General features: G+C 55.5%; 9 protein-coding genes and 2 non-coding genes across 11 annotated transcripts; 3 read left to right on the top strand and 8 right to left on the bottom strand.

The window, feature by feature from the left end:
• Positions 1–323: 323 nt before the first annotated feature.
• QBC33DRAFT_482925 (putative endonuclease) lies at positions 324–2,381 on the bottom strand. Its single transcript, XM_060425375.1, has 3 exons — positions 1,688–2,381; positions 815–1,629; positions 324–746 (listed from the first exon to the last, which is right to left on the bottom strand). Exons 1-3 carry the CDS (start codon positions 2,355–2,357, stop codon positions 414–416), a joined length of 1,818 nt encoding a protein of 605 aa, XP_060288355.1. The 5' UTR covers positions 2,358–2,381; the 3' UTR covers positions 324–413.
• Positions 2,382–3,374: 993 nt separating this feature from the next.
• QBC33DRAFT_582425 (uncharacterized protein) lies at positions 3,375–4,337 on the bottom strand. The gene has a single exon (XM_060431344.1). It carries the CDS (start codon positions 3,954–3,956, stop codon positions 3,546–3,548), a length of 411 nt encoding a protein of 136 aa, XP_060288356.1. The 5' UTR covers positions 3,957–4,337; the 3' UTR covers positions 3,375–3,545.
• A 2,012-nt stretch (positions 4,338–6,349) lies between these two features.
• On the bottom strand, positions 6,350–8,915 carry QBC33DRAFT_442904 (uncharacterized protein; the record flags this gene model as incomplete). Its single annotated transcript, XM_060424204.1, has 2 exons — positions 6,350–8,578; positions 8,643–8,915. 2 exons carry the CDS (start codon positions 8,913–8,915, stop codon positions 6,350–6,352), a joined length of 2,502 nt encoding a protein of 833 aa, XP_060288357.1.
• An 831-nt stretch (positions 8,916–9,746) lies between these two features.
• On the bottom strand, positions 9,747–11,300 carry QBC33DRAFT_614797 (uncharacterized protein; the record flags this gene model as incomplete). Its single annotated transcript, XM_060432615.1, has 4 exons — positions 9,747–10,093; positions 10,123–10,950; positions 11,168–11,187; positions 11,231–11,300. The coding sequence occupies 4 exons, from the start codon at positions 11,298–11,300 to the stop codon at positions 9,881–9,883; spliced, it is 1,131 nt and encodes a 376-aa protein (XP_060288358.1). The 3' UTR covers positions 9,747–9,880.
• A 631-nt stretch (positions 11,301–11,931) lies between these two features.
• QBC33DRAFT_574830 (uncharacterized protein) lies at positions 11,932–13,327 on the bottom strand (the record flags this gene model as incomplete). Its single annotated transcript, XM_060430783.1, has 4 exons — positions 11,932–12,291; positions 12,334–12,902; positions 12,964–13,160; positions 13,197–13,327. 4 exons carry the CDS (start codon positions 13,325–13,327, stop codon positions 11,932–11,934), a joined length of 1,257 nt encoding a protein of 418 aa, XP_060288359.1.
• A 1,020-nt stretch (positions 13,328–14,347) lies between these two features.
• Positions 14,348–15,764, top strand: QBC33DRAFT_520381 (uncharacterized protein). The gene is made up of 2 exons (XM_060426373.1): positions 14,348–15,426; positions 15,490–15,764. Exons 1-2 carry the CDS (start codon positions 14,709–14,711, stop codon positions 15,522–15,524), a joined length of 753 nt encoding a protein of 250 aa, XP_060288360.1. The 5' UTR covers positions 14,348–14,708; the 3' UTR covers positions 15,525–15,764.
• QBC33DRAFT_t11 lies at positions 15,569–15,658 on the bottom strand. The gene has a single exon. It is a non-coding gene; the product is annotated as a tRNA-Pro (tRNA).
• An 8-nt stretch (positions 15,765–15,772) lies between the features above and the next one.
• Positions 15,773–15,861, bottom strand: QBC33DRAFT_t10. The gene has a single exon. It is a non-coding gene; the product is annotated as a tRNA-Pro (tRNA).
• Positions 15,862–16,459: 598 nt separating this feature from the next.
• QBC33DRAFT_428 (transcription factor) lies at positions 16,460–19,294 on the top strand. Its single transcript, XM_060424151.1, has 6 exons — positions 16,460–16,743; positions 16,835–17,507; positions 17,587–17,773; positions 17,828–18,335; positions 18,427–18,874; positions 18,945–19,294. Exons 1-6 carry the CDS (start codon positions 16,660–16,662, stop codon positions 19,205–19,207), a joined length of 2,163 nt encoding a protein of 720 aa, XP_060288361.1. The 5' UTR covers positions 16,460–16,659; the 3' UTR covers positions 19,208–19,294.
• Positions 19,295–19,699: 405 nt separating this feature from the next.
• On the top strand, positions 19,700–20,385 carry QBC33DRAFT_411 (uncharacterized protein). The gene is made up of 2 exons (XM_060424118.1): positions 19,700–19,932; positions 19,999–20,385. Exons 1-2 carry the CDS (start codon positions 19,850–19,852, stop codon positions 20,120–20,122), a joined length of 207 nt encoding a protein of 68 aa, XP_060288362.1. The 5' UTR covers positions 19,700–19,849; the 3' UTR covers positions 20,123–20,385.
• Positions 20,325–21,229, bottom strand: QBC33DRAFT_442941 (uncharacterized protein; the record flags this gene model as incomplete). Its single annotated transcript, XM_060424206.1, has 2 exons — positions 20,325–20,586; positions 20,652–21,229. The coding sequence occupies 2 exons, from the start codon at positions 21,227–21,229 to the stop codon at positions 20,325–20,327; spliced, it is 840 nt and encodes a 279-aa protein (XP_060288363.1).
• Between the last annotated feature and the right edge of the window lie 421 nt (positions 21,230–21,650).

A 21,650-nucleotide genomic window follows, 5' to 3' on the forward strand; every position in this document is an offset into this window, starting at 1 on the left:
CCCCCGACAATCTCTCCTGCCGTGGTTGCAAGCTCGAGTTCTGCGACACTTGCACCAGAAAGGTGGATTTAGTTGATACTTTCGGCTCCGCCCGTCCGTACGCTGTCTCCGGCCGGGGATGTGGAGTGGAAATGTGGGTCATGCTCGGCCGACTCTAGGGTAGGTAGGCAGGTAAATTGGAAGGGATGAAAATGGAGTTGATGGTGAAGTGAAGTGGCTTGGAAGTTGGTTGATTGGGACTAGATAATCGAGCACTGGACTTGTGGGTTCTGCGACTTTGCATCTTCTAATTAGGGGTCTAATTACAGCCACTACCTGCAACCCATATTGCAAGTAACCTCTAGGGGTAGCAAACGCAGCATTACTTTTACCCCTCTTCCCCAAGGGATGCTCTATACACACCCCAACATCCCCTAGCACCCACACACATTAAGCACCGCCAAGCTAGGATCATGATCCGACACCACATCCGCCGGCGCCGCCCACGAGTTGACATGCAGGTGCTCATACTGCGCCTTGGCCACCAGCGCGGGACTGACATACATGTGATCGAGGGCCTGGGTATTCATATCAAAAGTATACGTATACCTCTCCTCGGCAGGCATGTTAACAACCTCATCGAGGTCTCGCAGCCCCGACGTAGCAGCGAACGTCTTCATGGGCTGGACAAAGGTGAAGTCGTTGAAGTCGCCGGCGGCGATGATACGAGCCGCTGGGTCCTCGGCGAGGATCTGGGCGATGAATTTCTGGGGGGAAGATCTCGGTCAGTTTTTGATCTGGAAGTTGACCACACCTACTCGGGTTCGCGACTTACGCCCGTGACCTCGGCCTGCTTGATCCGGGGCTCTATAACGCCATTGATAGGCGGCCGGACATCACCGTGCAGAGAGCTACTCCCGCCCTTAGACGACATGTGCACATTGACAGTGAAGAAGGGCTTCCGTGCGCCCTTGGCCATCCAGGCCGCGACCAGGGGCTTCCGGGTGACGATCCAAGCGTCGTTGGCCGGGTCGATGCGGCCCGGGTTGTACTTGAGCTGGGGGCCGGGCAGGACCTCGTTCGCGTCGGTGCTGGAGCCCGGGTTGGGGTTCCACAGGCTGAGGACCTCGGGGCGGTACAGGTACGCGACGCGGATGTTGCCGCCGGGCGCGCCGCCGTCCTGGCCGTCGACGGGGGCGATCTCGACAAAGTTGTAGGTCACGTTGCTGATGGTCTTGATGGCGGCCACCAGGGTCGTCAGCGTCAGGTTGGCGGTCACGACGCCGTTGTTGCCCGAGCCGTTGTCGTCCTGGATCTCCTGGACGAACATGAGGTCGGGCGCGCCGAGGTGGTTGGCGATCTGGGCGGCGACCTTGGGAAGATTTGCTGTCTTCGGGGACATATTCTCTACGTTATAATCCCCCACAGTGATGGCGCGGCAGTTGCCCTTGCTCTTGAGAGTCGTCGGCGGGTACGCGGCAGTGGCGTTGACGGCGATCTGGATCCCGGTGAGGGGCAGCACGCGGTAGAATCCAAAGGCCTGGGTGACGATTCCAGTGATGTCCTCGGCCTGGTCGCCGATCTTCGACTGGTTTGGGTTGCGCGTCCCGTCGAGGGGGGTGCCAATGATGATGGCCTCGGGGTTGGAGTCTGCAACGTAATTAGCACCAGAACAAGCCCGGGAATATCAAAAAGGTGCGATAAATACCTAGGTCAGACATGGTCAAACTGCCATGGGAGCTCTTTCCAGTGACGGGCCAATCGCCGACCACCCATGTATCTCTGTAGCTACTGGGTCTACCAATGACCCTCGGGTTCCGGATAGTTACAAGCTCGCCCACGAGGCTCTCCCAGAAGTCCAAGCCATAGTTGGCGGGATCCAAGACGGGATTGACAGCCGAGATGTTGACCACGGCGTTGGGGACCGCATAGATGTCGCCACCGTCGAGGCTGGTGTACTGCACCGTTGGTGGGGGGAGGGTGTCCTCGCCGATGATGAGGGGAGTCACTTCGTTCCCACTCGACAGTACCTTGACATCCTTTGGCGAGCTGAGCTCGGTAAGGTACAGGTAAGTGTCGGCAGACCTGTACTCGTCGACCTTTGCCCCCAGGGAGATGATATCGCCGACCTTCAGGTTCGTCCCGACGGTGCTGCTGTACACGTAGATGGATTCCGAGGTGCGGGCATCATCGTCGGGCGTTGTTGAGCGGATCCACACACCGTCCGGTCCCTTCGCAGTGACCAGGCCGGTGATGTTGGCGAGCGTCTGGCCGGCCAAGGGAGACAAGAACTTGTTGCCATTGATCTCGGCGATAGTCACGGCAGCAACGGCGATGCGCAGCGACGCAACGGCCGCCAAAGACACGGCGACTCTCATCGTGAATCAGGTAGTACCTTAATGGTCAATTGGAAATGAGGTGATAAATCTTTTCTCTTCTGCCCTTCCATCCCATCCGGTACGTCCATGATATTTATTCGCGAAGCAATGAGCCACGTGCAGCATGTAAGGTTCCTGCCAGGGGTATTAGTCCAGGTCCCTGCAGTTTGGCATCGCTGAACTGAGCAACGGCACGTCGCAACAGCAGGCTAGAGCCTAAAAGAGCAGGTGGGCGTTCTAGAACCAAGCTAAGGAGAAGCTGCCCTGCCTTCTGATTCGGCCGCCGTCCTGCAAGTCATCAACGGCTCCCAGCCAATGAGATGTTTCACGTGCTTGTATTGCTCAAGACTTTAACCTTGGCCCTCGACATGTTTACTGGCCAGTCGTTCACCCACTGGCCGACAATATCCGGCCACTCTTGATCCCGGAATTCGAAGCTGAGGCGTTGGTCTCGGCAATTCCGGTGATTATCTGCCAATATTGGGCTCCACTCAGTAATCAGGGTACCTACTAATCATGGTAGACATTTAGGGTTAGAACCCAAAACGCAGCACCAGAGCTCGTGTCCGAGATTGAACGACAAGGGAGTCCGTGGATCGCCCTCGGTACGGCCAGTAAAGACGTAGAAACCACCATTGCAGAGATAATGACCAACTAGAGCCCCATCGACGTCCTCGTCAACAACGTCAGTTATCCCTAGGGGGCCTTCTCGAGGCTTTCCCCTCGACAACGCTAAGCATCTTGGGCCACCTCCGCAGAATGCAGGCCATCCTATGTTTTTCTAGGTTTGTGGCCGTACATAGTGGGAGTTTTCTTGCGCGAGGAACTTAATTCTCGCGTCAACTTACAGCCTAGTGCAGTTGAAGACAAATAACTGAATATATTTCGAGCCAAGTTGGAGAGACATGACATGCCAGAAATTTGCACTGTTGCAGTGACTGTCGAATTGGTTTGCGGAATATGGCAGACTTCTGTTTACGGCGGGAGTAACTTATGGCTCTGCTATTCCTCTCCATCCCCAGCTTTGCTTGAAAGAGCCCCATATCTAGTTATGTGGCTCGTCGAGGGCATATGGATATGTCAGCCCCCAAGTTGCGACATAGTAAGTCATTCAAGTATCATGCAAGACTCCACCGTCATGCATACATAGCGGCAAGAAACCCCCATCTATATGGCCCCACGGCTCTCTCAGGCTATATTCACCCTCCCTCCCGGCCCAGGCTGCACATTAACAACGCTCCCCGTTCTCCGCCCTCCCCCGTTCCCGCTCCTGCTCCCCGGCGCAATATTGACCCTTCCTCCTCCTCCTCCTCCTCCTCCAGCCCGGCCCCTACCGGCATCGATATTGACGCGCCCGCCCGGATTCGCATGCCTACCTGGCCCCGGACCCGGCGGCGGTGGAGGAACGTTGACGCGCACTGGCGTATGCGGTGGGGCCGGCACGTCGTCGGATATCCAGCTGTATGACGTCGATGTGAACTTGACGGTGGCCACGACGCCGACTGTGCGCATGGCTCGGACGAGCAGATAGGAAATGATGACCAGGATGACGACGTGGAGGGCGATGACCAGTGCTATCGCGTCATTGGGCTTGACCATTCCATGGAGGCATTTGCGTTTTGGGACCGGGTGGTGTTCGGCCTGATTTAGCTGTTACACAGGCTTAAATGTCAACGCGGTTCGGATTGGAAATTATCAACTTCTAACGGCCAATATTGGCTCGCTGGTCGGGAGGAGGTGGTAAAAAGAGCTCGGCCTCGCAGGACATGCAGTTGTCCATCTAGCGCTGCCAACGTGTCGAGCTGGAAGAGCCTGGCGTGATTGAACTGCTCCAGAAGGAGAACGATATCCCTGAGAATACAATCAAGGACGCACTTCTCAGCATCTTCCAGAGTATAGACTCGTGGATTGATGATGTTTCCGGCGACGAAAAATTCGACTTCAAAAGCCGGTGGATCAAAAACCTGCAGAGTCCCAACAGAAGGGAGAATTTATCCGTCCTTGGACTCGAGTCTCGGTGTTTAGAGCTGGAATGGCAAGTGAAGCTTGGGAAATTGGAAACCTGCCACTACGTCATTCTTTCTTTGGTCATATCAAGATCCTTATGCAAAGACATATTTCGCTTGAAGGGGGCGGATAGATGGGGAAGTGTGTATCCCTTGGGGCTCGAAGAGTCTGAGGTGGATTGGTTGGTGGAAATTCAGAAATCATTGGCATCGGAAGATCTGGGGAGAGGTATGTTCCTGTCTGCTTCCTTGCCTTTGATATTGATATTGACAATTCAAAAACCACCTAGATCAGACACAAATCGCCAAATGGAGAAGAGAGGCAATACATGGTCTCACCGCCACGGATCGATTTCGGCATGCTTCAGAAAAACCGTTGAAAGAAATATCGAAAGACCTTGAGTACGGCCTTCGCATGTGGGCCGGCAAAGACGCGGTGTCCGAACATTTCCCAACTCTAAAGAAGCGTGTCCTCGAACCGGCCATAAAGTTTCTACAGATGATCGGTTGCTCCAGCAAGGACTACGAACTGGCTCTAGCCAGGATCATCCCTGGCCCGGTCCCAATTCCCGTGGCATCCTGGACTGTCAAAGACATCACAACCTGGAGAACAGTATCAGCCGACGATGTGGCCGGATCGTTCCATTTCATTTACCCTAGGCTGATTCGAAGAGGAGGGACTGGCCAAGAAGATCTGGTGTTGGTCAACCAATGCTGCTCGGTTATCCAACCCTGGAGCTGGAGCCGAGAGCCTCGCGCACAAACAGTCCATCGCCGTCAAGGTAAGATACATCGAGGAGATTAGAATGAGTATCGTCGGCCTCGGGCAACACGGGGCTGTTCAGACGGCCATCTCCTCCCAGGCATATAAGTCCGCCGAGGGACCTCAAGCAGACGAAGCTAAGGTCCCTAGCAGACTCCTCCTACATCAGCAATGTTTTTGGACTTATAAGGCCAGCTTCCGTCAGTAATCAGTCAGCAGATTCTCAGTCTCCAAGCATTCGACACAGACGGAAACCAAGAGCGAAACAACCGCCGACACCGCCCAGCCATCGCGATCACCAGCTCACGTCAGACGGCCAAATCCAACAGGACACCGAGACGTCGAGGCTCATACCTACTGCTGGACAGGTCGCCTCGAATTATGCGGAGGGCCACCACGAGGCAAGACTGACCATCGCCGACAATCCTGCCCAAACCAATTGTATCCCACAGGATGTGTACGAAGATCCTGGGCAATACAAGTACGAAGACGAGAATTCATTGCAGGCCACCGCAGGATATGGTCATGGCCAGCCAAACATGTTTCCGACGAGGTGACCTGGACATCGAGGTGTGTTGGGCGGGGGAGGGTTGGCTTAAGGGCATTAGCCCTAATTAGTACGGGGGTGGTCAATACCCAGTTCGTGCGGTTGCTTGAAATATAGTTTGGCCCTTTGTGGGAGCTATTCGAGTGGGGGATCTGGACAATTTTGTGCATCACCCATGGAGCGGTAACTTCGCAGGTTCCTAAGATTAAATTCTGAAATCTGCCATCACACAAGCCACCTTCGTCACTGTTCCCTTCACTTTCTATAAGTTGTCATTATCATCCAAGGGATTTTAATTCGCTGCGGAGATAACCAAACAAGGAGGGGAAAACAACAGATCTGCTGAACTTGATCATTGAGCACGGGCCACCCCCTTTTACTCCTTTTCACCATGTTGCCATGCATCCCGACTCAAAGTAATTGGCTGATGGACATTTAAAGTCATTGACTGATGTCTCTTTGCAGTCTAAGCTTTACTAAATCTTCATCTGAGAGGCCAAACAGGGATCCACCCAAAGAGGAGCTTAACTCCCAGCTCATACGTTGATTCACGATTCACGAAGGGACGGAACAAGTAAAAAATCTCGCATGTTTGGCTATGAAAGCAAGGTAGCCTTAGGATCACCCCTGTTGACCGAACTCGGGGAATCCTGCAAGAAAACCCATCCTCGGTTGTTTACAAACGGAGCTCGTCAAACCCCTCCACAAGCTCGATCCCAATCCCCCCATGCTTCTCATTCAAATGCGCATAGCACAGCCGGCCCGTCGCAAACGTCTCCAAGCACCTCCAACAGATATGCGTCCCGCAGCCTGGGCACGTCATGTGGTCGCACCCGTCCCTCTTCTCCATCGAGGTCTTGCACTCGGGGCAGTCCTTGAATCCGAGCTCCTTTTTCAGCCTCTCCATGGCCTTTGCCTCGTCCGAGGTCTCGTACCTGTACTCGGCGCAGGTCATACCCTCGTGTGCGGCCATGCAGGCGGTGCACGTAGTGGCGCAGCACTTGCTGCACGTGTGGATGCCTGCCGACTCGGGGGCGGTGGTACGGTACACCTGGCCGCAATCCGGGGTAGGGCAGTAGCGGAAGACGGAAGGGTTCCGGGCGATGTGGGAGGCGAACGAGGCCTCGAGGACGTCCTCGAAGGTGCTGGACGAGAGGCAGTCTTGTAGCTCGCCCAGGGGGAAGATTCGCTTGCACCTGTCCTCGTCTCCGGCGCAGCGGATGAGAAACTCGGAGTCGGTCGAGTAGCACGACTGGCAGAGATTCTCAAAACATCCAGCGCAGTAAAGGTGGCCGCATTGCGTGCGGATCGGGTTCTCGGCTTCCGTCCAACAGGCTACGCAGTCCCCGTCGGGAAGGGCGGTGGTGTCGGACTCGGGGTGGCCAACTTCTTCCCCACCTTCAATCATGGCCAAGGCTTTCGCATGGTCCGTCTGTGTTCCATTGATGATGATGCACTTCGGGTAGGAGACGACGTCGAAAGTGGCCACGCCATCGCCCAGATCAGAAGACAATCCTCTGAAGCCGCCACAACAAGCCCACCGGAACTGCTCAGGACTCAGCTGGATGGTGAAGACCGACGACGACGCCGACAACAACGAGTCGTTCTTGAACAGTTCCACCAGCTGTCTTGTCACTTCTTTGCACTTGGACTCCGGCCCGTACACTCGAAGCTGTCTCTTCTGCTTATCACGCAAGATGAAGACACCGAGGCGCTGTTCCACCTGCTTCAGCGACTGGTGAGACAGTCCATTGTTGTTGGTCAAGGCCTGAGCCCACAGAACATCCTCGCCGTTCCTCGCAACCTCGCCGGCGAAGATAATCTCGAGTTCCCTCTTCGCACCCGCCACATCCTTCGCATGCTCGCCCTCAATCTTGACGGTGGTGAACCCCGTCGACGGAGGGTAAGTCCTCAGCAGCAAGTTCTTGGCGCCCCATGCCGACCTGTGGCCATCGATGCGCGACTGCACCGCCTGGTACATCTTACTCAGAACCTTGAACTTGGCCGAGGTGACCAGATGCACGGTAAGTCTGCCGGTCTTGTTGAAGGGGAGTGGCGCATTGTGCAATTCCCCGACGGCCTTGCGCGCGTCCGTCTCGAAAACAAAGCGTACCTGCATCTTGATCCGCTTCGACGCCGACGTGGAGACGATGGGCTCTCCCTCGAATGCGCCGATCTGCGTGAGCAGCGACTGGATCTTGGCGACGGACATGTCGGCGCTGTCGGGATATGTCGGCTTGGAGAGCTCGACGTGGCGGGGTTGGAGCCAGTCGGGGATGGTGGCGGAGATGGACGCCTCGTCCGCGGTGGAGGGGAGGTCGTTGAGGGTGACTGTCCACGCGAACGGGTTGAACCTGTTTGCCTTGCCTACAGGTCCAGTTGCCGCAACCTCTCGGCCACATACCTTGTACACGCGCTTGTTGAACAGGTCACGGACCTTGCGTGCGATGTCTTGGTTGCCAAAGTTCAGCCACGCCGTACGTGTGGCCCGGTGCCACGAGCAATGTACCTTTCTGCAATCGACACGATGGATGCCCACGCCCTGCGGGATCGATGTCGGGATAGCAACGGCTTTGATACCCCGTGTCGAGGATGCCGTGGGGATTTTGGAAAGCAGGTTCTCAGCAAAAAGAGGGTCATCTATTCTGATATCGGCACTGCAGTAAGCTGCGCCGGCACCGCTGTCGGCCGTGGAGGAGATGCGAACACCGCTCAGTGGCACGATCAGCCCTATTCTGGCGAGCAAGGATACGACCGAGACAGGCGAGCTTCCGACGGGTAATTTGTCCAAACGAACGGCGGAGAAGTCAGACGGAAGTGAGACGCGGGAAACCGCCGCACCGTCCCCAAACTGCGCCAGGGCGCCACCAAGCTCGCGAGTCCAGGTCTCTTGTCCCGCTTCCTCCTAGTATGTTGGCCATTATCAGCCGCGGGTCACACTCGAGGTCTGTTGGGAAGTGAATACTTACGCGGCCTTCCATGACCCATTCCGAGTTGCCCTCGGGGCCCTGGGAGTGAGGGAACGCGCAACTATCGCCATGAAGGCAAGCACCTCTAGCAAAGAACTTGCAAGGGAGATTCAATCTCGGGTCCGTAGGTGTTTCGATGTGCTCCGAAAGACTTTCCTCGCTTGTGACCGTAGCCGGCTGGATATGCGTGTACAAGCACTTCTCTCCCTTCGCGCAACGCCCTTCGGCGAAGAAACGGCAAGGCAACTGTGGTCGTGGAGGGTCGGCGGACATGATGTCCTTAGATGTGGTTGCCTTAGATGAGCCAGCATGTGAGTAGACGCAGTTGTCACCCTTGTTACAAAGGCCGCGAGCGAAGAAGTGACAGGGAGCAGGGCCAGCGGGGCGCGAGCGTGGTCCTGGGGCCTCGCCCTGAGGTGGTGAACGCGATGTTGTGAGCCCGCTCATCATCATTGGCGGCTGTCAGGTGGACGTGATATCCTCCCAAGCGTTTTCAGAAGGATGGTTGTACCAGGAAAGTCATGCCAATCTGTGCAACAGTCAGCCCAATTTATGTTGGGCAGCCTGCCTCCGGCCTATCATATGATGGAAGATTCTGCATTTTGATACGTCCATTCACTGCCAGAGCCACTGATATTCACTTTTTGCCGTCGTAGATTGAAAGTGGGACGAAAGTGACTAAGGAAGCAAACATTGATTCTGGATCCATCTGATGGCAGGGTATTCGAGGCTCGGGGGGTTGCAAGGACTAAAGTAGGATGCCCGAATGCCTGATTAAGCTCTTCTCGAACAGTCAACATCAACAGTGTCGGTAGGCACAACGAAAACCCCTCCAACCACCGGAGCCGGAGCGACCGGCGGCAGAGACCAGTGAAATTCATGCCTACGATCCGACTCGTGGCAACAACTGAGGTGGGCTTGCAGCGGGGCCTTCTCGCATCACTGGGGAACTCGTGCATTCGCGTCAAAGAGAGCGACACCTTACTCCCCGAGACGCCATTCGTGCACGTAAATGAGAACAGAGACATCGTCGCCTTTGTCATCAGTTCCCGTGCCGGCTGAAATATTGAATGCTTTCATATTCGAAGCATCTGCTCCAGAACCGGACAAAAATAAAGGCGCAACTAAATGCTCGAAACCGAGGAGGCTACAAGAAAATTAAAACTCCACAGCACCAATGCCGCCATGTCATTAGATCCCAGATCATTTCGCGTCCAGAAAAACGGCTCCTATCGTGTTCAAACGCGTTGGCAACAGCCGCAGCAACAAGCCAAACCCGGCTCAACTCCCTCATTCACAACGTTCACAACATCCAACACCCCGTTCTCCTCTGGCAGTGACGGGCTATCGTGGGCGAAGTAGCTTGGCGGAGGATCCGTGACAACGACACCAATCGAGGTAACCACATACTTGAACGAGCACGTCAGCACGCGCAGCCACATCGACGGCCACTAACAATAGGGGTTTGACGGCCCCATACCTGAGTCTGCGGTTGAAGCTGCGACGACACTCCCAGAATAACCTCAACAGCATACGCCTGCGAGACGCCGCAAGACTCGAAACTCGGCGGAACGTCCGGAGGGACGCAATCCTGCCACACGCCGCAATCCACCTCGAACCTCTGCCGGTCGACGGGAACGACCCCTGTGGCGTGCCATATAGGCCGGTATGCCGTGTCCGTCCTCGAAGTCGAGCCGATCCGACTGGTCGTCGTGCTCCGCAGACGGGCCGTGACGCTCCGGATGTAGACTGCCCCGACGGCCTTGACCAGGCCGGTGGGACAATGGACGAGTGTCTGCAACTTGGGCTTTGTTCCCCTCGACAGAAGGGCGGGGTATGGCATTATCAGCTCGAGCATCAGGGCCGGGGAGTATGCTGGGAGACAATGCGGTGGAAGAACTTCGTGGGGGGAGTCCCCCGGGAGTCCCAGACTGCTAGCTGGGAGCATGGCGGTGTTCCTGACGCACTCTGGGTAGTCGAGTCGACCAGGACCCATGCATGGTTGGGCTGGTGAGATCAGTGCTGTCGGGTGGTACTTGAGTTCTTGCTGTGCCTTGAGGCTTCTCTTTAGGAGCCCTGGCCGGTGGACTCTCACTGTGATGGAGTAGGTTGCCCTCACTTTCAGTCCTGCCGAGTAGATATCCAAGTGCGGAGGCAACAGGCTTCCTGTTCCGGTAGCTGTATCGAGTCTAGAAGCGTGACGTGGGAAGGAGAAGATAAAGGGGACCAAGCTTGGCTCTTCCTGATACCCCTTGGTCGTGATGAATGATCCGTCATGTGGCAATACAAGTTTAGATTGGTCAAAGAGCTGGACCCAGAGGGTTAGTGGGCTGGTTCGCCGCACAAGCTACAGAAGGGAATGGTGGGCCCAGACAATATAAGTCTCTCTCAGAACTCTTGGCCCCTGGAATTGCGCTGGTACTTCGGACGTGGCCCTCGGCATGAAGGATATCTTAATCTTGCCTATAACAATCAGCAACCGGTATTGCATCCTGTCGATGAGGAAACTTGGCAACTCAACTCACCTTGAAATAGGATTTGGATACTATCCATCCGTTCAGTCTCGCTCACCTCTAGTTCTATGTGACCATGCACTTCTTCCATCGGCGTGAAGTGGTCTCCGTTCTGTGGCTCTTCGACAACCAAGGTGAACTTCATCTTGTCTTGTCAATGTGCTGCTGTAATACTGACGAAGGCCAGATTTTGGTACGGTCCTTTAGATTGATGTCCGTCGGTATTAATATGCTGGCATTGCTTGTTTGCATGAGCTCGTGTCGTTGGCACCTGATACCCCGACGTCTTCGATCCCAGGGATAATGACATCAGTGAGGCTGGCGGAGGAAATTCCAGCGCCGGCAATTGCGGAAAGGCCATCACTGAAATCTGTGGTTGCAGGGGGCCGCGCATGGGAAGGGCTGTTGAATCATTGGCAATAGACAGTTCCCAAAGTATCGGGTGACCCGGATGCGGTGGATGTGGCGGATAGATTGGCAGTGATATCTGCAGTTGGAGAAAGCATTTCCGCTGCGAGCGCGGAGACTCCAGTGCCAATCCAGCATTCCATAGGTCCGCGGAGTAGGGCAATCTCCTGCCAGTAGCCTTTACATAACAATGCCAAGTCCCAAACTGTGCTGCAATATCACTGTTTTGCCTCTGCATCACAGCCACTATGGTGGCGTTGCTCCTTTGCTAGGTAGGGTATATGTTGGGGCTGGTCGGACTGTGTGGACGACCCAGATTCCCCTGATTGTGGAACTGCATGTACAATAATTACATCGCCGGTTACTAATTAATGTTTATTCCCAGAACGCGCTTCCACAAGAGCCTTCAGGCGTTCATCGCCCTCATACCGCTTCAATGCTACCTCTTTCCATTCATCCCAGCTCTGTTCAACCCCAAAAACCTGCAGGATGGCATTTGCCAATGGCAACGCGCAGGCCCACTCGGGCTCGAGTCCCAAGCCCCAGAAGAATCTTCTCACCTTCTCATCTTCCGTATAGCTTGCCAGGCGCGCCCCCTTCTTGCGCAAGGTATTGCTCAATGCAACGTCTTTTGCACTGAGCGAGACATCACCATCGCAAAGAGCTCTCATGACGGCGGATACGAGGGACAGCGCAAATGCCTCTCGTCGCGGAACGATACGCGCCATCTACCAGTCGATGATGCCGGTAATCTTAAGGTCTTCGTCAACCATCAGGTGGTCGCCCTTATCGTCGACGTGTTTCAGAAAGAACTTGTCTTCAGAATCGGACAACTGGGTCGCATTGTCTTGGAGAAAGCGATACACCAAGTAGGCCTCGATAGGAAACTGGGGATAGAGCTGACAGTCCGCAATCAGCACCAGGTACTGCTCGGCCCAGGCCGTATAGTATGCCGCCGAAGTCCCGAAAGGCCCGTATGGGTAAAGACAGACGAATATGTCGCTTGCCGTAGCAGAGACCGACGGGAGGTCATCAGGAGACTCGACATATAGAGACCCCGCCTTCGTAAACGGATGCCTCTCCAACTCGGCAAAGATGTCGGCGAGACCCTTCCAGACCTTGGCGGCGTCTCCTTGGCCATCCCACGGCTTGCCCGACATGAGAAGAAAACAGACCCCAATGCCATGGTCGGTACCTTGAGACGGGATGCCGAACGAGAAGGCCCGCGGTGCCGGTACTGCCGTAGTCTCTAGGAACTTCAGGGTTGCGTACTCGCTGCGGATGAGGTATTCGGCGAGAGAAACGGGGAAGCCGACGGCAAAGCCCGAGACCTGCGGCACTCGCATGAGCCACGACGGGGATCCATTACCGAAGCGGATGCGGGCGTGGTAGTTGGCAACACCCCGTTAGGGCGCCTAACCCAACAACCTCTGAAGGGTATTCGATGGTGCAAGGTTTGCCATTGTTCAGGCTGGAGGCGAGTTCGCAGACTGCCTTCTCATTGATCTGAGCACGAAGGCGGCCGATTTCAGCGGCAATGAGCGCGTTGTAGGCTTCATCATCCAGGTCCTTGATACGGCCCGCAGTTAGCAAAACACTGCACTATAGTGGTATATGTCTGGGTGCCACTTACCCCGGTGCTGCATCCCGAGACATATGAACTCCACAGAAGTAGCTGCTGCACATATCACACCCGGCTGCAACTGCGCGTGCACTCGGTCTTCCGCACTCGGACACCGAGCAGTCAAAGAACCTCTGCGCCATTGTATTATTCTGCGATAGGGAACGATATTGATGTTTGACCTGAAGAAGATGTTGAGACGGAATTAGATGCGGAAAGGGCAAATGAGTTATGCGCCGAGACATGTGCTTAAGGACGAAGGCCGCTACAGATGAGGCAGTTCCGACGCATGCTAATTCAATTGAAACAGACCAGGGCTAATGGTCAAGTTCTGTGCAACCAACATATTATATGGGTGCTGGGGCGTGTTGGAAAGGGGGCGGGGAGAAGGGGGCTGGACGAAAGTACCTGAAAACCAATGAAAAGGGAAGCATGATTGTGGCATTTTGGAGTCCAGTTCCTCTTTCATACGTTGATCCATGCTTCTAATGCAGCGGTTACGGTTGATGCACCTGTTCCGGTTTGCGCAAGCACGCGTCATGTCAGCGATATGATTCCAGAGTGAACAATTCGTCAATAGTAATGGTTCTATAGAGGGGATGAGGCGGAGCTTGGCTGGATAACGGGCTGTCCCGGTCCGCGCATTGCGGCGTTCCCGTGGCTCTCGCGGGGCCCCGGGCGTCGGAGGGGAATAGTAATTAATTACCGAGTACTTGACATGGACCAGTGCCCTCGCTGTTGAGGCGCGCCACCCAAATGCGGGGGTCAGATTGATTCCCATTTTGACCTCGGCCTTGGACATTAAATATACAAATTGGATCTGTGGTTGTAGGGCAAGCGCATGTGAAGGCTGTCAAACCATAGGCAACAGGTATTTCCCGACATATCAGTTGAGCCGGATGCGATGGATGTGGCGGATAGACACTCGATCTGTCGGATATCCAGATGCCAAAGCAAGACGTGAATGGCAGCAACTAAAACTCTTTAACAATGAGGTAAATTACTGTACCATGAAAAAGGGAAGTCTTCTCCATGTTTAGATAATTGCAGCCATAATGTAGGTATATGTAATTACAATTGAACCACGAGCCGCACGTCTTAGAAACAGTGGTCATGACATCATTTTAATTATTGCTCGCCGTCTTCAACCAACCATCTCGAGACCTGGTCGCCCATCCACATTATATTTCAACAACGTTGGAAGAATTTGCTGTCCAGGCGCGGTGGACGAGTGCTACGTCCTCCACCAGCGTCGCCGCGATCGAATCGAGATTTAATTGCAGGTCCGGATAGAGACATCAAAGTCTCCTGTAGCACAAGCGAGCCCTCAGGTGATCTACCAGCCCCGTTACATAATTGATGACCCAAACTGTGCGGCAATACAACCGTTTTCCCTCAGCATCACAGCCACTGCATGACCAGGCTAGATTGAGCGCTTTACCTCTTACCCCTCTCGGCAAAGGAACATCACCCCCGCCAAATGCCTAAACATCCATTTTCCATCTTCGCCTCACCACAACCGCCATGGCTACGGATGCTCCGGACACAGGATCGTCCGAGCTACCGCCATCCTACGACTCCTTAACCGACACGAGCGCCAACGAACTCCTCCAGCCAACAATCCTCGTGCTAGCCGGGCAATCCATCCACGCCGAGTCAGCCGACTCGGCGCCGCTATACCAGCTGAACCGCGGCATAGCCAGCCTATCGCACGCGACGCAAGAGGTAGAATTCTCGCGCGTCGAGCGGACCGTCCGGACCGGCTCGTACGGCGAGCCCGCCATCAAGCCGCGCGTGCGGCACGTGTACAACCTCCGGCACACGGGGGGCGGCGCGCCCCGCTCGCTGCAGTCGCTGCCGTCGGACGCGCCGCACTACTTCATCAGGGCCGTGTCGCGGAGGACGGTTGGGCACGTGGGGATTAAGAAGTCGCGCTTCCGGTCCCAGTGGAAGGCGGTGCAGATTGACGTGTCGGGCAGGAACAGCGAGCTCGGGCTGCCGCAGTTCGTCAGGGACGCCGGGCCGCTGTTTGAGATCCGGCGCAGGGGCGATAGGTATGAGTGGACTGACGGGGACGGGAAGGACGTCGCCGTGGAGGATGAGGGGGAGGATCAGCACCGGCTCCTTGTCACGGCCTCGCTGCACCGGGAGACTATGGATGCGCTGGTGGCATTGTGGTGTTGTCGGATCTGGCAGTTTTCGGCCGACCACAAGGAGCGAATACACGAGGGCATGGAAGGAGGTGAGTAAGCACAGCGTGTGGAGTCACCGCTTGGGCCAGGTTGTATTTGCTGACCTACTACAGTGAGACGGAAGTTGAGGCTAGCCAAGGAACAATAACCAGCTGCAATTTTGAAGAGAGAAAAAAAAAGAAGAAAAAGAAAGGGGCTATCCGGGAGTCGAACCCGGGACCTCTCGCAGATAAGCTTTGGGTGTAACCCTAAGCGAGAATCATACCACTAGACCAACAGCCCTTGTATTGCTGATTAATACTAACTGCAAGATAGTGAAATAATAAAGAACGGTCATCTCAATTAGCAACAAAAGAAATAATAACAGAGTTGAAAGAAAAAGAAAGAAAAAAAGAAGGGGCTATCCGGGAGTCGAACCCGGGACCTCTCGCAGATAAGCTTGGGGTGAACCCTAAGCGAGAATCATACCACTAGACCAACAGCCCATTATTTGATAACAACGCAAGCGCTTAAACTATTTATAATCGTAAGGCAAACCACAGGCTATGATTGCTTTGTTCATTAATGTGGGTCTGCCACAAAATTCAGACATGTTCCAGCGCACAGACCCCAGGCGCAAGTAGGAAACCGCGCTGCAGACAATCTTCACACAAGATTGTCTCTTGTCAATCTGTATCGCTCTCGCCGAGTTGGTCTCTTGACTTCCATCCTCTCGTCTACCGTCGCAGAGATATTTGCGGGATACCCACAAGGCCTTTCGTGGTTCCTTCAAGAAGCTCCGCCAAGGTGTTTGCCTTGTACTCCGTAATGCGTCCCGAATCTTGGCCTTCCAAGAGAACTACCACGGCCCAGTTTCGGAAAGAGAGGCGGATTTTGTGGTAGTAACATTGTCGTTTACCTTTGACGGACTCAGATACGCAGACCCTGAGTGGGTGGAAGAAGCAATGTAATCATTAAGTAAGAGTGAGACAAGCGTAAGAGAGGAGGAAGAGCTTGCAGACATGCTCTTGGAAGGGGTTTTTTTTTTGTCCGACTGAAGCTTGGCTGCAAGCTCGCACTGATTACAATCAAATCAAGTACCCTCGGAATGTGCTGGGGTGTTTTCGTACGGATGACGGAAGTACCGGATATGACGGATATGACGGATGTGGCGGATAGACCCAGACCTCAACTTTCCACCCTCATATCAAGCCAGCAGCCCAACCCGCTCCGGAATCAAGGTCGGCCAAAAGCAATCTATCCGTTCCCGATCCATCCCCTACCCGTAGGTGCAACCCGCCGGAATGCCGAACGAGTCGGACGGGCGACCTCTCAAGCGGAAGCGCGTCGCCAAGGCGTGCGAGACCTGCCGCGTCATGAAAGCCAAAGTAGGCGAATACCCAACACCCGGGTCTCCGTGATGCCCAAGTCAGGTCCCCGCTCGCTCCTTGCTGACGCGAGTTCCCCCCGCTCAAACAGTGCGACGGAGCCCGCCCGTCCTGCGCGCGGTGCCTCGGGTACAGCTACAAGTGCGCGTACTCGACGGTCGGAAGGAGCTCGCGGGGACTAGATCGCCAGGCCGATCAGCCGCGGGACACCCCCGCCGAGGTAGAGAAGCTGAAGGCGGCCATCGACGAATACGACGATGTCGTCCGCGGAATTGCGCCGGTGCTCCCCGAACCGGAGCGGGGCAGTCTCGAGGGCCGTCTCGCCCCCATCAGTGAGCGGATCCATGGCGCCATGTCGAGGGTGCGACTCGTCGGGGCGCCGTCGATGCAAGTCATAGCCGCGCCGTGCTTAAAATCACGGCCCCTCCCGCATTTCCAGAGGTACCTCGGGGAGGTCAGCGACGTCCGCTTCTTCAACCTCGTTGAGCGGGCGCTCCAGGAAAGGAATCTAGTCCCACGGTCGGACGAGGGGATGGACAGCTACGAGCAGGATGACCCGGTGCCTGAAGATGCCACCGAGGGAAATGACGTCTCGATCGAGCTGCCGAGCCCCCAGATGGCAGATGAGTTTCTCGACATCTACTTCTCAACTGTCCATGTCGCGTATCCATTCATACCGAAATCCACCTTCATGAGGACCTACCGGGCCGTTAGAGACGGCGGTTCGGCTAAGGATGTCGATAGTTCTTGGGTAGCCCTCCTGTGTAAGTCCCGTGTCATCGGCCTCGTTGTTCGTTGTTAACCGTTCGTTGTTTGTCGTGCTAACTCTAGCTGATGTTGCAGATATCCTCTTTGCCATCGGAGCCTACTACACATCGTTCCCTGGCAAGGATACAAACATGCTGCATGAGCACTACTTCCAGCGAGCCCTGTCACTCTCTGGTTCCGAGCCCATGGAGAGATCGATCAATCAAGTATCCTTCCTTCTAGCCGAGTGCTTCTACCTTCTCGCCGTGTGCAGGACAGACAGGTTAGCGCAATTCTACCGCCGACACCTGCCAAGACATATCTGACACGATTGCAGATGCTGGACAGCCCTCGGAATCGCCGTCCGATTCGCCCAGAGCATCGGCTTGCACGTCGAAACCGAAGGCGCGAAGATGCTCAAGGGGCAAGTGCTACTCAAAACCGAGACGCGGCGCAGGATTTGGTACTCCCTGTACGTCCTCGACCGTCTCCTGTCTCTCCAGCTCGGCAGACCCCCAGCGGTACACGATGACGATTTCAACGTGCTCCTCCCGTCGCGGCTCGGCGACGCGGACATCGAGTGGGAGAGCGATGACACCCAGCTCGACGCGCCCGAGGGCCCTTCAACAGGCGATTACTTCCTGTCTGTCATTAGTCTGTCTAAAATTATTGGGCATGTTCTGCGGGGCCTGTACAGTCCAAGAGGAGAGACCGTGGCCACGGAAATGTCTGGCAGCACGAGCTTTCTGGACAAGCAGCTGCTGGACTGGAAGTCGAGCCTGCCGCGGACGCTGAGGTTCGACTTTGGGCATGCCTTTGAGACGTCGCTTACATTTAGGAGGCAGGTATGGACCCCCACCCCCTTGCGAAACCTTTGTCAGGAAACGTACGTACGTCGTGGTGAACAGGATCTTTCTGACACCCGGGAACCCAAAGCGTAACATGCTCGCAATCAAATTCCACCACCTTCGTGCCCTGATCCACCGGCCATATCTGTGTCTCCGGCTTCTACGGCATCCCATCAACGTCTCTTCGACAATGTGCGAACGCCAGCTCCTCGACCGGTTCGAGAGGACCTGCGTCGCCGAGGCCCGGGAGACGGCGCACCTGCTGCACAACGTCACGGACGAGAAGGAACTCGTGCACGACTTCCCCTGGTGGCAGATGATCTCGTGCCTGATCTGCGCGAGCTCCATCTTGCTCGTGGCCAGTGTTTTTACACGGCAGACGGGCGGAGTTCTGGACAGAGACTTTGACGTCGCGACGCTGCACGACGACTCTGAGACGTGCCTCAAGGTCTTCGAGGCCCTGAGTGCCAATTCCGAGGGCGCGAGGATCGCTAAAGACATGATGGCTCGGTTGAAGGAGCGTGGCCTCAAGTGGGGTGAGTAACGATGCCCAGACAACTTACACTCAGGAATGGATGCTGATAGGGGTGAATCCCCGAATAGCAGATGCCAACACGCATCATCTAACTCAAGAATCCCGAATACAAACGGCCGATAATAATGTTGACATGCAACTGCATGTTCCGACGGACTTACCATCGCACTTCGAACCGTCTGGGACAGATCACTTCGAGATGCCATCTGGCGACATTGGGGCGATCGTCGGTGCCCAGGACTGGCCGTCGGAGATCCTGGATTCCATGACGTGGTCTGCGCAATTCTTCGACGCCGTAGACAATCCCCCGCTGTCTCCGTTCTTTCCCAGGTAGCGAACACGCGCCGAGTCGTCACCAGAAGGCGTACAGTTGGAGCGTATCCTCGTTCAACATCATTGTTATTATTTGGCTCCCAATTGTACATACAGTGGAGAATAGTACTACGCTGGCCTCAACATGAGCCAGGCAGGAAGTTCCAGGGCCGTATTATATTACTTGCATGCGGACTTAACTACATCTTGCTCTAAGCCCCCATCTTGGTTGTATTGTTGGTTTACAGTAAGCGGGACACTCGCACCACAAGAATCCTTCCAATATCTCCAGGCGTCTCGGCGCTATTTCGAGACGTACGGCATGCGACTCCTGCTGACATGCGCGCCGCACCGACCGAGTTAACTTGCATCTGTCCCTTTTAGCGTTGTATTCCGGCATCCGCGATCACTCCTTGCTGGGGATGACTGCAGCAGTATGCCTCACCACCTGCAGGCGGCTGTCAGGATCGCCCTCCTTGATTACGTCGGATCGCGGCGCAAGGAGGTGATCAGTTCTCGGACTGAACAAGATGACGGAAATATAAATATGCCTGTGGCTGCATGCTCCGCCCCGATCCATTCCCTAGATCAACCACCATCTCCCTAAACCTCGTTCTCGTTTTATTGGGCTTCAACTAACTAACTGCACCCGACATTAAACAAGATGCGCTTCTTCATCTTCACCATCGGAGCTCTCGTCTCTGCCGCAGCCGCCCAGAACTGCACACCAGGCAGCTACCGGTGCAGGTAAGCCCAGCCAGCCTCTCTCGCCACGATCTCGAAGCATGGAAAGCCAACTAATTATCGGAGCAGATCACCTACATTCCCCGCTGTGTGTGACCAATCAGGCCAGTGGGTCGTCCTCCAGCAGTGCCCCAACGGCTGGATCTGCATTGAAAACAACGGCAGCGTCAACTGCACTCCTGCAGGGACCTAGCTCGTCTTGCTGCGATACCAAGTATAGCCGAGGTGGTACGAGAGCGTCAGCTTCTTCTGGCACGCTCTGGACGACAGTTGATCTGGTTTCTTCTCCAAGGGGGTCTCCCAGGACACAGAAACGGGCTTCCAATTCCAGTTCAACCCAGCAGTTATCTATGTACTGTACTTGTCCATTTTAGCCCATCGGCAATACTAGACTTTTACAACTTCTTCTTCTCCACCACGACTTTAGCGGACGGTCCACGGTCAGGTCCGGCAACACAGCGACCGTCAGGCAGGATAATCTCCGTCTTCCGAACTTGGTAGAGCAGAAACGGGTAGATGGCGTCGCAGACGAGGGCCGTCCCGCAGAGGAAGATCCCAAACGGGTTGAGGAAATACCCATGCGCAGCAGGCCAGTAATACCAGAGCAGACCATTGCAAAGGATCATGCCACAGATTGTGCCCATCGTCCTACAGAACCTAGTGCGATTGAGTTAGCCCTTAGTCGCAAGATGCCACAAATGTCGAATCAATAAACCGCTCACCAAATCCAATAGCTCGTCCCCCCCGAGTGCCCCCGAACAAGCAACATAGCCAACGACCCAGCACTACCCACAACCTGCGCCAGAGCAGCCGACCAGAAGGCCAACTCGGTCGTATCAAACCCCTCCTGGCCGCGGTACCACTTCCCAGCCTTATCACCATACCCCACCCCCGGCCGCCCCAGCCACCACGCCGCAAACGCCGCATTCCCAACGCACCCGACCGCCACCAGCCCAGCCAGGATCCAGCCCATGCGACGCGCGACCCACGGACTGCCGGCCCACTCCGTCGGCGCGGCCGCGACGGTCGTGTACACAAGCCCGATGTCGAGGAGCAGCCAAACGGCAAAGCCGGCGCGCTCCAGCGGGTCCTCTGCCACGGCGGAGGCGTAGATGATCTCCCACGAGACGTTGAGGGCGAGGGCCAGGAGCGGCATGGCGTAGGAGCGGGTGCGGATGCTGCGGATGGTCATGAGGATGTAGGTCGCGTCCCAGAGGAGGACGCCTAGGCCTAGGAGGGCGGTTGATGCGGGCACGACCCAGGGGGGGACGCTGGGTGGGGGGGTGTCGCTGAAGCCCATTGTTGGGGCGGGGTGATGGTGGTGTTGATTGCTGGAAGGGGTTGACGGTGAGGGAGATTGCTGACAAGCGGAGATTGATGAAGGTGGAGCATGACTCGCCCATTGGCAGGGGATGCTATTGGCTCCGCCTCCCATGCTGTACTCCACAGGACGATGAAGTTGGTGGAAAAAGGATTGAGCGGTTCTGAAGAGGCAAGATGCAAAGCACAATAAATGGTCGGAGAGAAAGGCAAGTTACAAGCCACCTCGCTGGTTGACACTCCATCCCTGCTGATCGACCACCAAACATGAGTAATCACAGCACTCTACCCATTCATTCCATCATCCTTCCCTTCACCCTTTGCTGCTTCCCTCGCCTTCCGTGCGATAGTGTACCGGCGCACTCGGCTTCACCATATGTCCTGAACACATGTGTGGAGAA

Source organism: Phialemonium atrogriseum (assembly GCF_030411735.1).
Source record: "Phialemonium atrogriseum strain 8032-3 unplaced genomic scaffold QBC33scaffold_1, whole genome shotgun sequence".
NCBI lineage: Eukaryota > Fungi > Ascomycota > Sordariomycetes > Cephalothecales > Cephalothecaceae > Phialemonium > Phialemonium atrogriseum.

Coding starts and splice junctions, on each gene's coding strand:
- QBC33DRAFT_428 (XM_060424151.1), top strand. CDS start 16,660: ATGCCGAACGAGTCGGACGGGCGACCTCTCAAGCGGAAGCGCGTCGCC. Junction 16,744..16,834: donor GCCGCGTCATGAAAGCCAAA/GTAGGCGAATAC, acceptor CCGCTCAAACAG/TGCGACGGAGCCCGCCCGTC. Junction 17,508..17,586: donor TTCTTGGGTAGCCCTCCTGT/GTAAGTCCCGTG, acceptor CTGATGTTGCAG/ATATCCTCTTTGCCATCGGA.
- QBC33DRAFT_582425 (XM_060431344.1), bottom strand. CDS start 3,956: ATGGTCAAGCCCAATGACGCGATAGCACTGGTCATCGCCCTCCACGTC.
- QBC33DRAFT_482925 (XM_060425375.1), bottom strand. CDS start 2,357: ATGAGAGTCGCCGTGTCTTTGGCGGCCGTTGCGTCGCTGCGCATCGCC. Junction 1,630..1,687: donor TTTGACCATGTCTGACCTAG/GTATTTATCGCA, acceptor ATTACGTTGCAG/ACTCCAACCCCGAGGCCATC. Junction 747..814: donor AGCAGGCCGAGGTCACGGGC/GTAAGTCGCGAA, acceptor TCTTCCCCCCAG/AAATTCATCGCCCAGATCCT.
- QBC33DRAFT_411 (XM_060424118.1), top strand. CDS start 19,850: ATGCGCTTCTTCATCTTCACCATCGGAGCTCTCGTCTCTGCCGCAGCC. Junction 19,933..19,998: donor CCAGGCAGCTACCGGTGCAG/GTAAGCCCAGCC, acceptor TTATCGGAGCAG/ATCACCTACATTCCCCGCTG.
- QBC33DRAFT_520381 (XM_060426373.1), top strand. CDS start 14,709: ATGGCTACGGATGCTCCGGACACAGGATCGTCCGAGCTACCGCCATCC. Junction 15,427..15,489: donor ACACGAGGGCATGGAAGGAG/GTGAGTAAGCAC, acceptor GACCTACTACAG/TGAGACGGAAGTTGAGGCTA.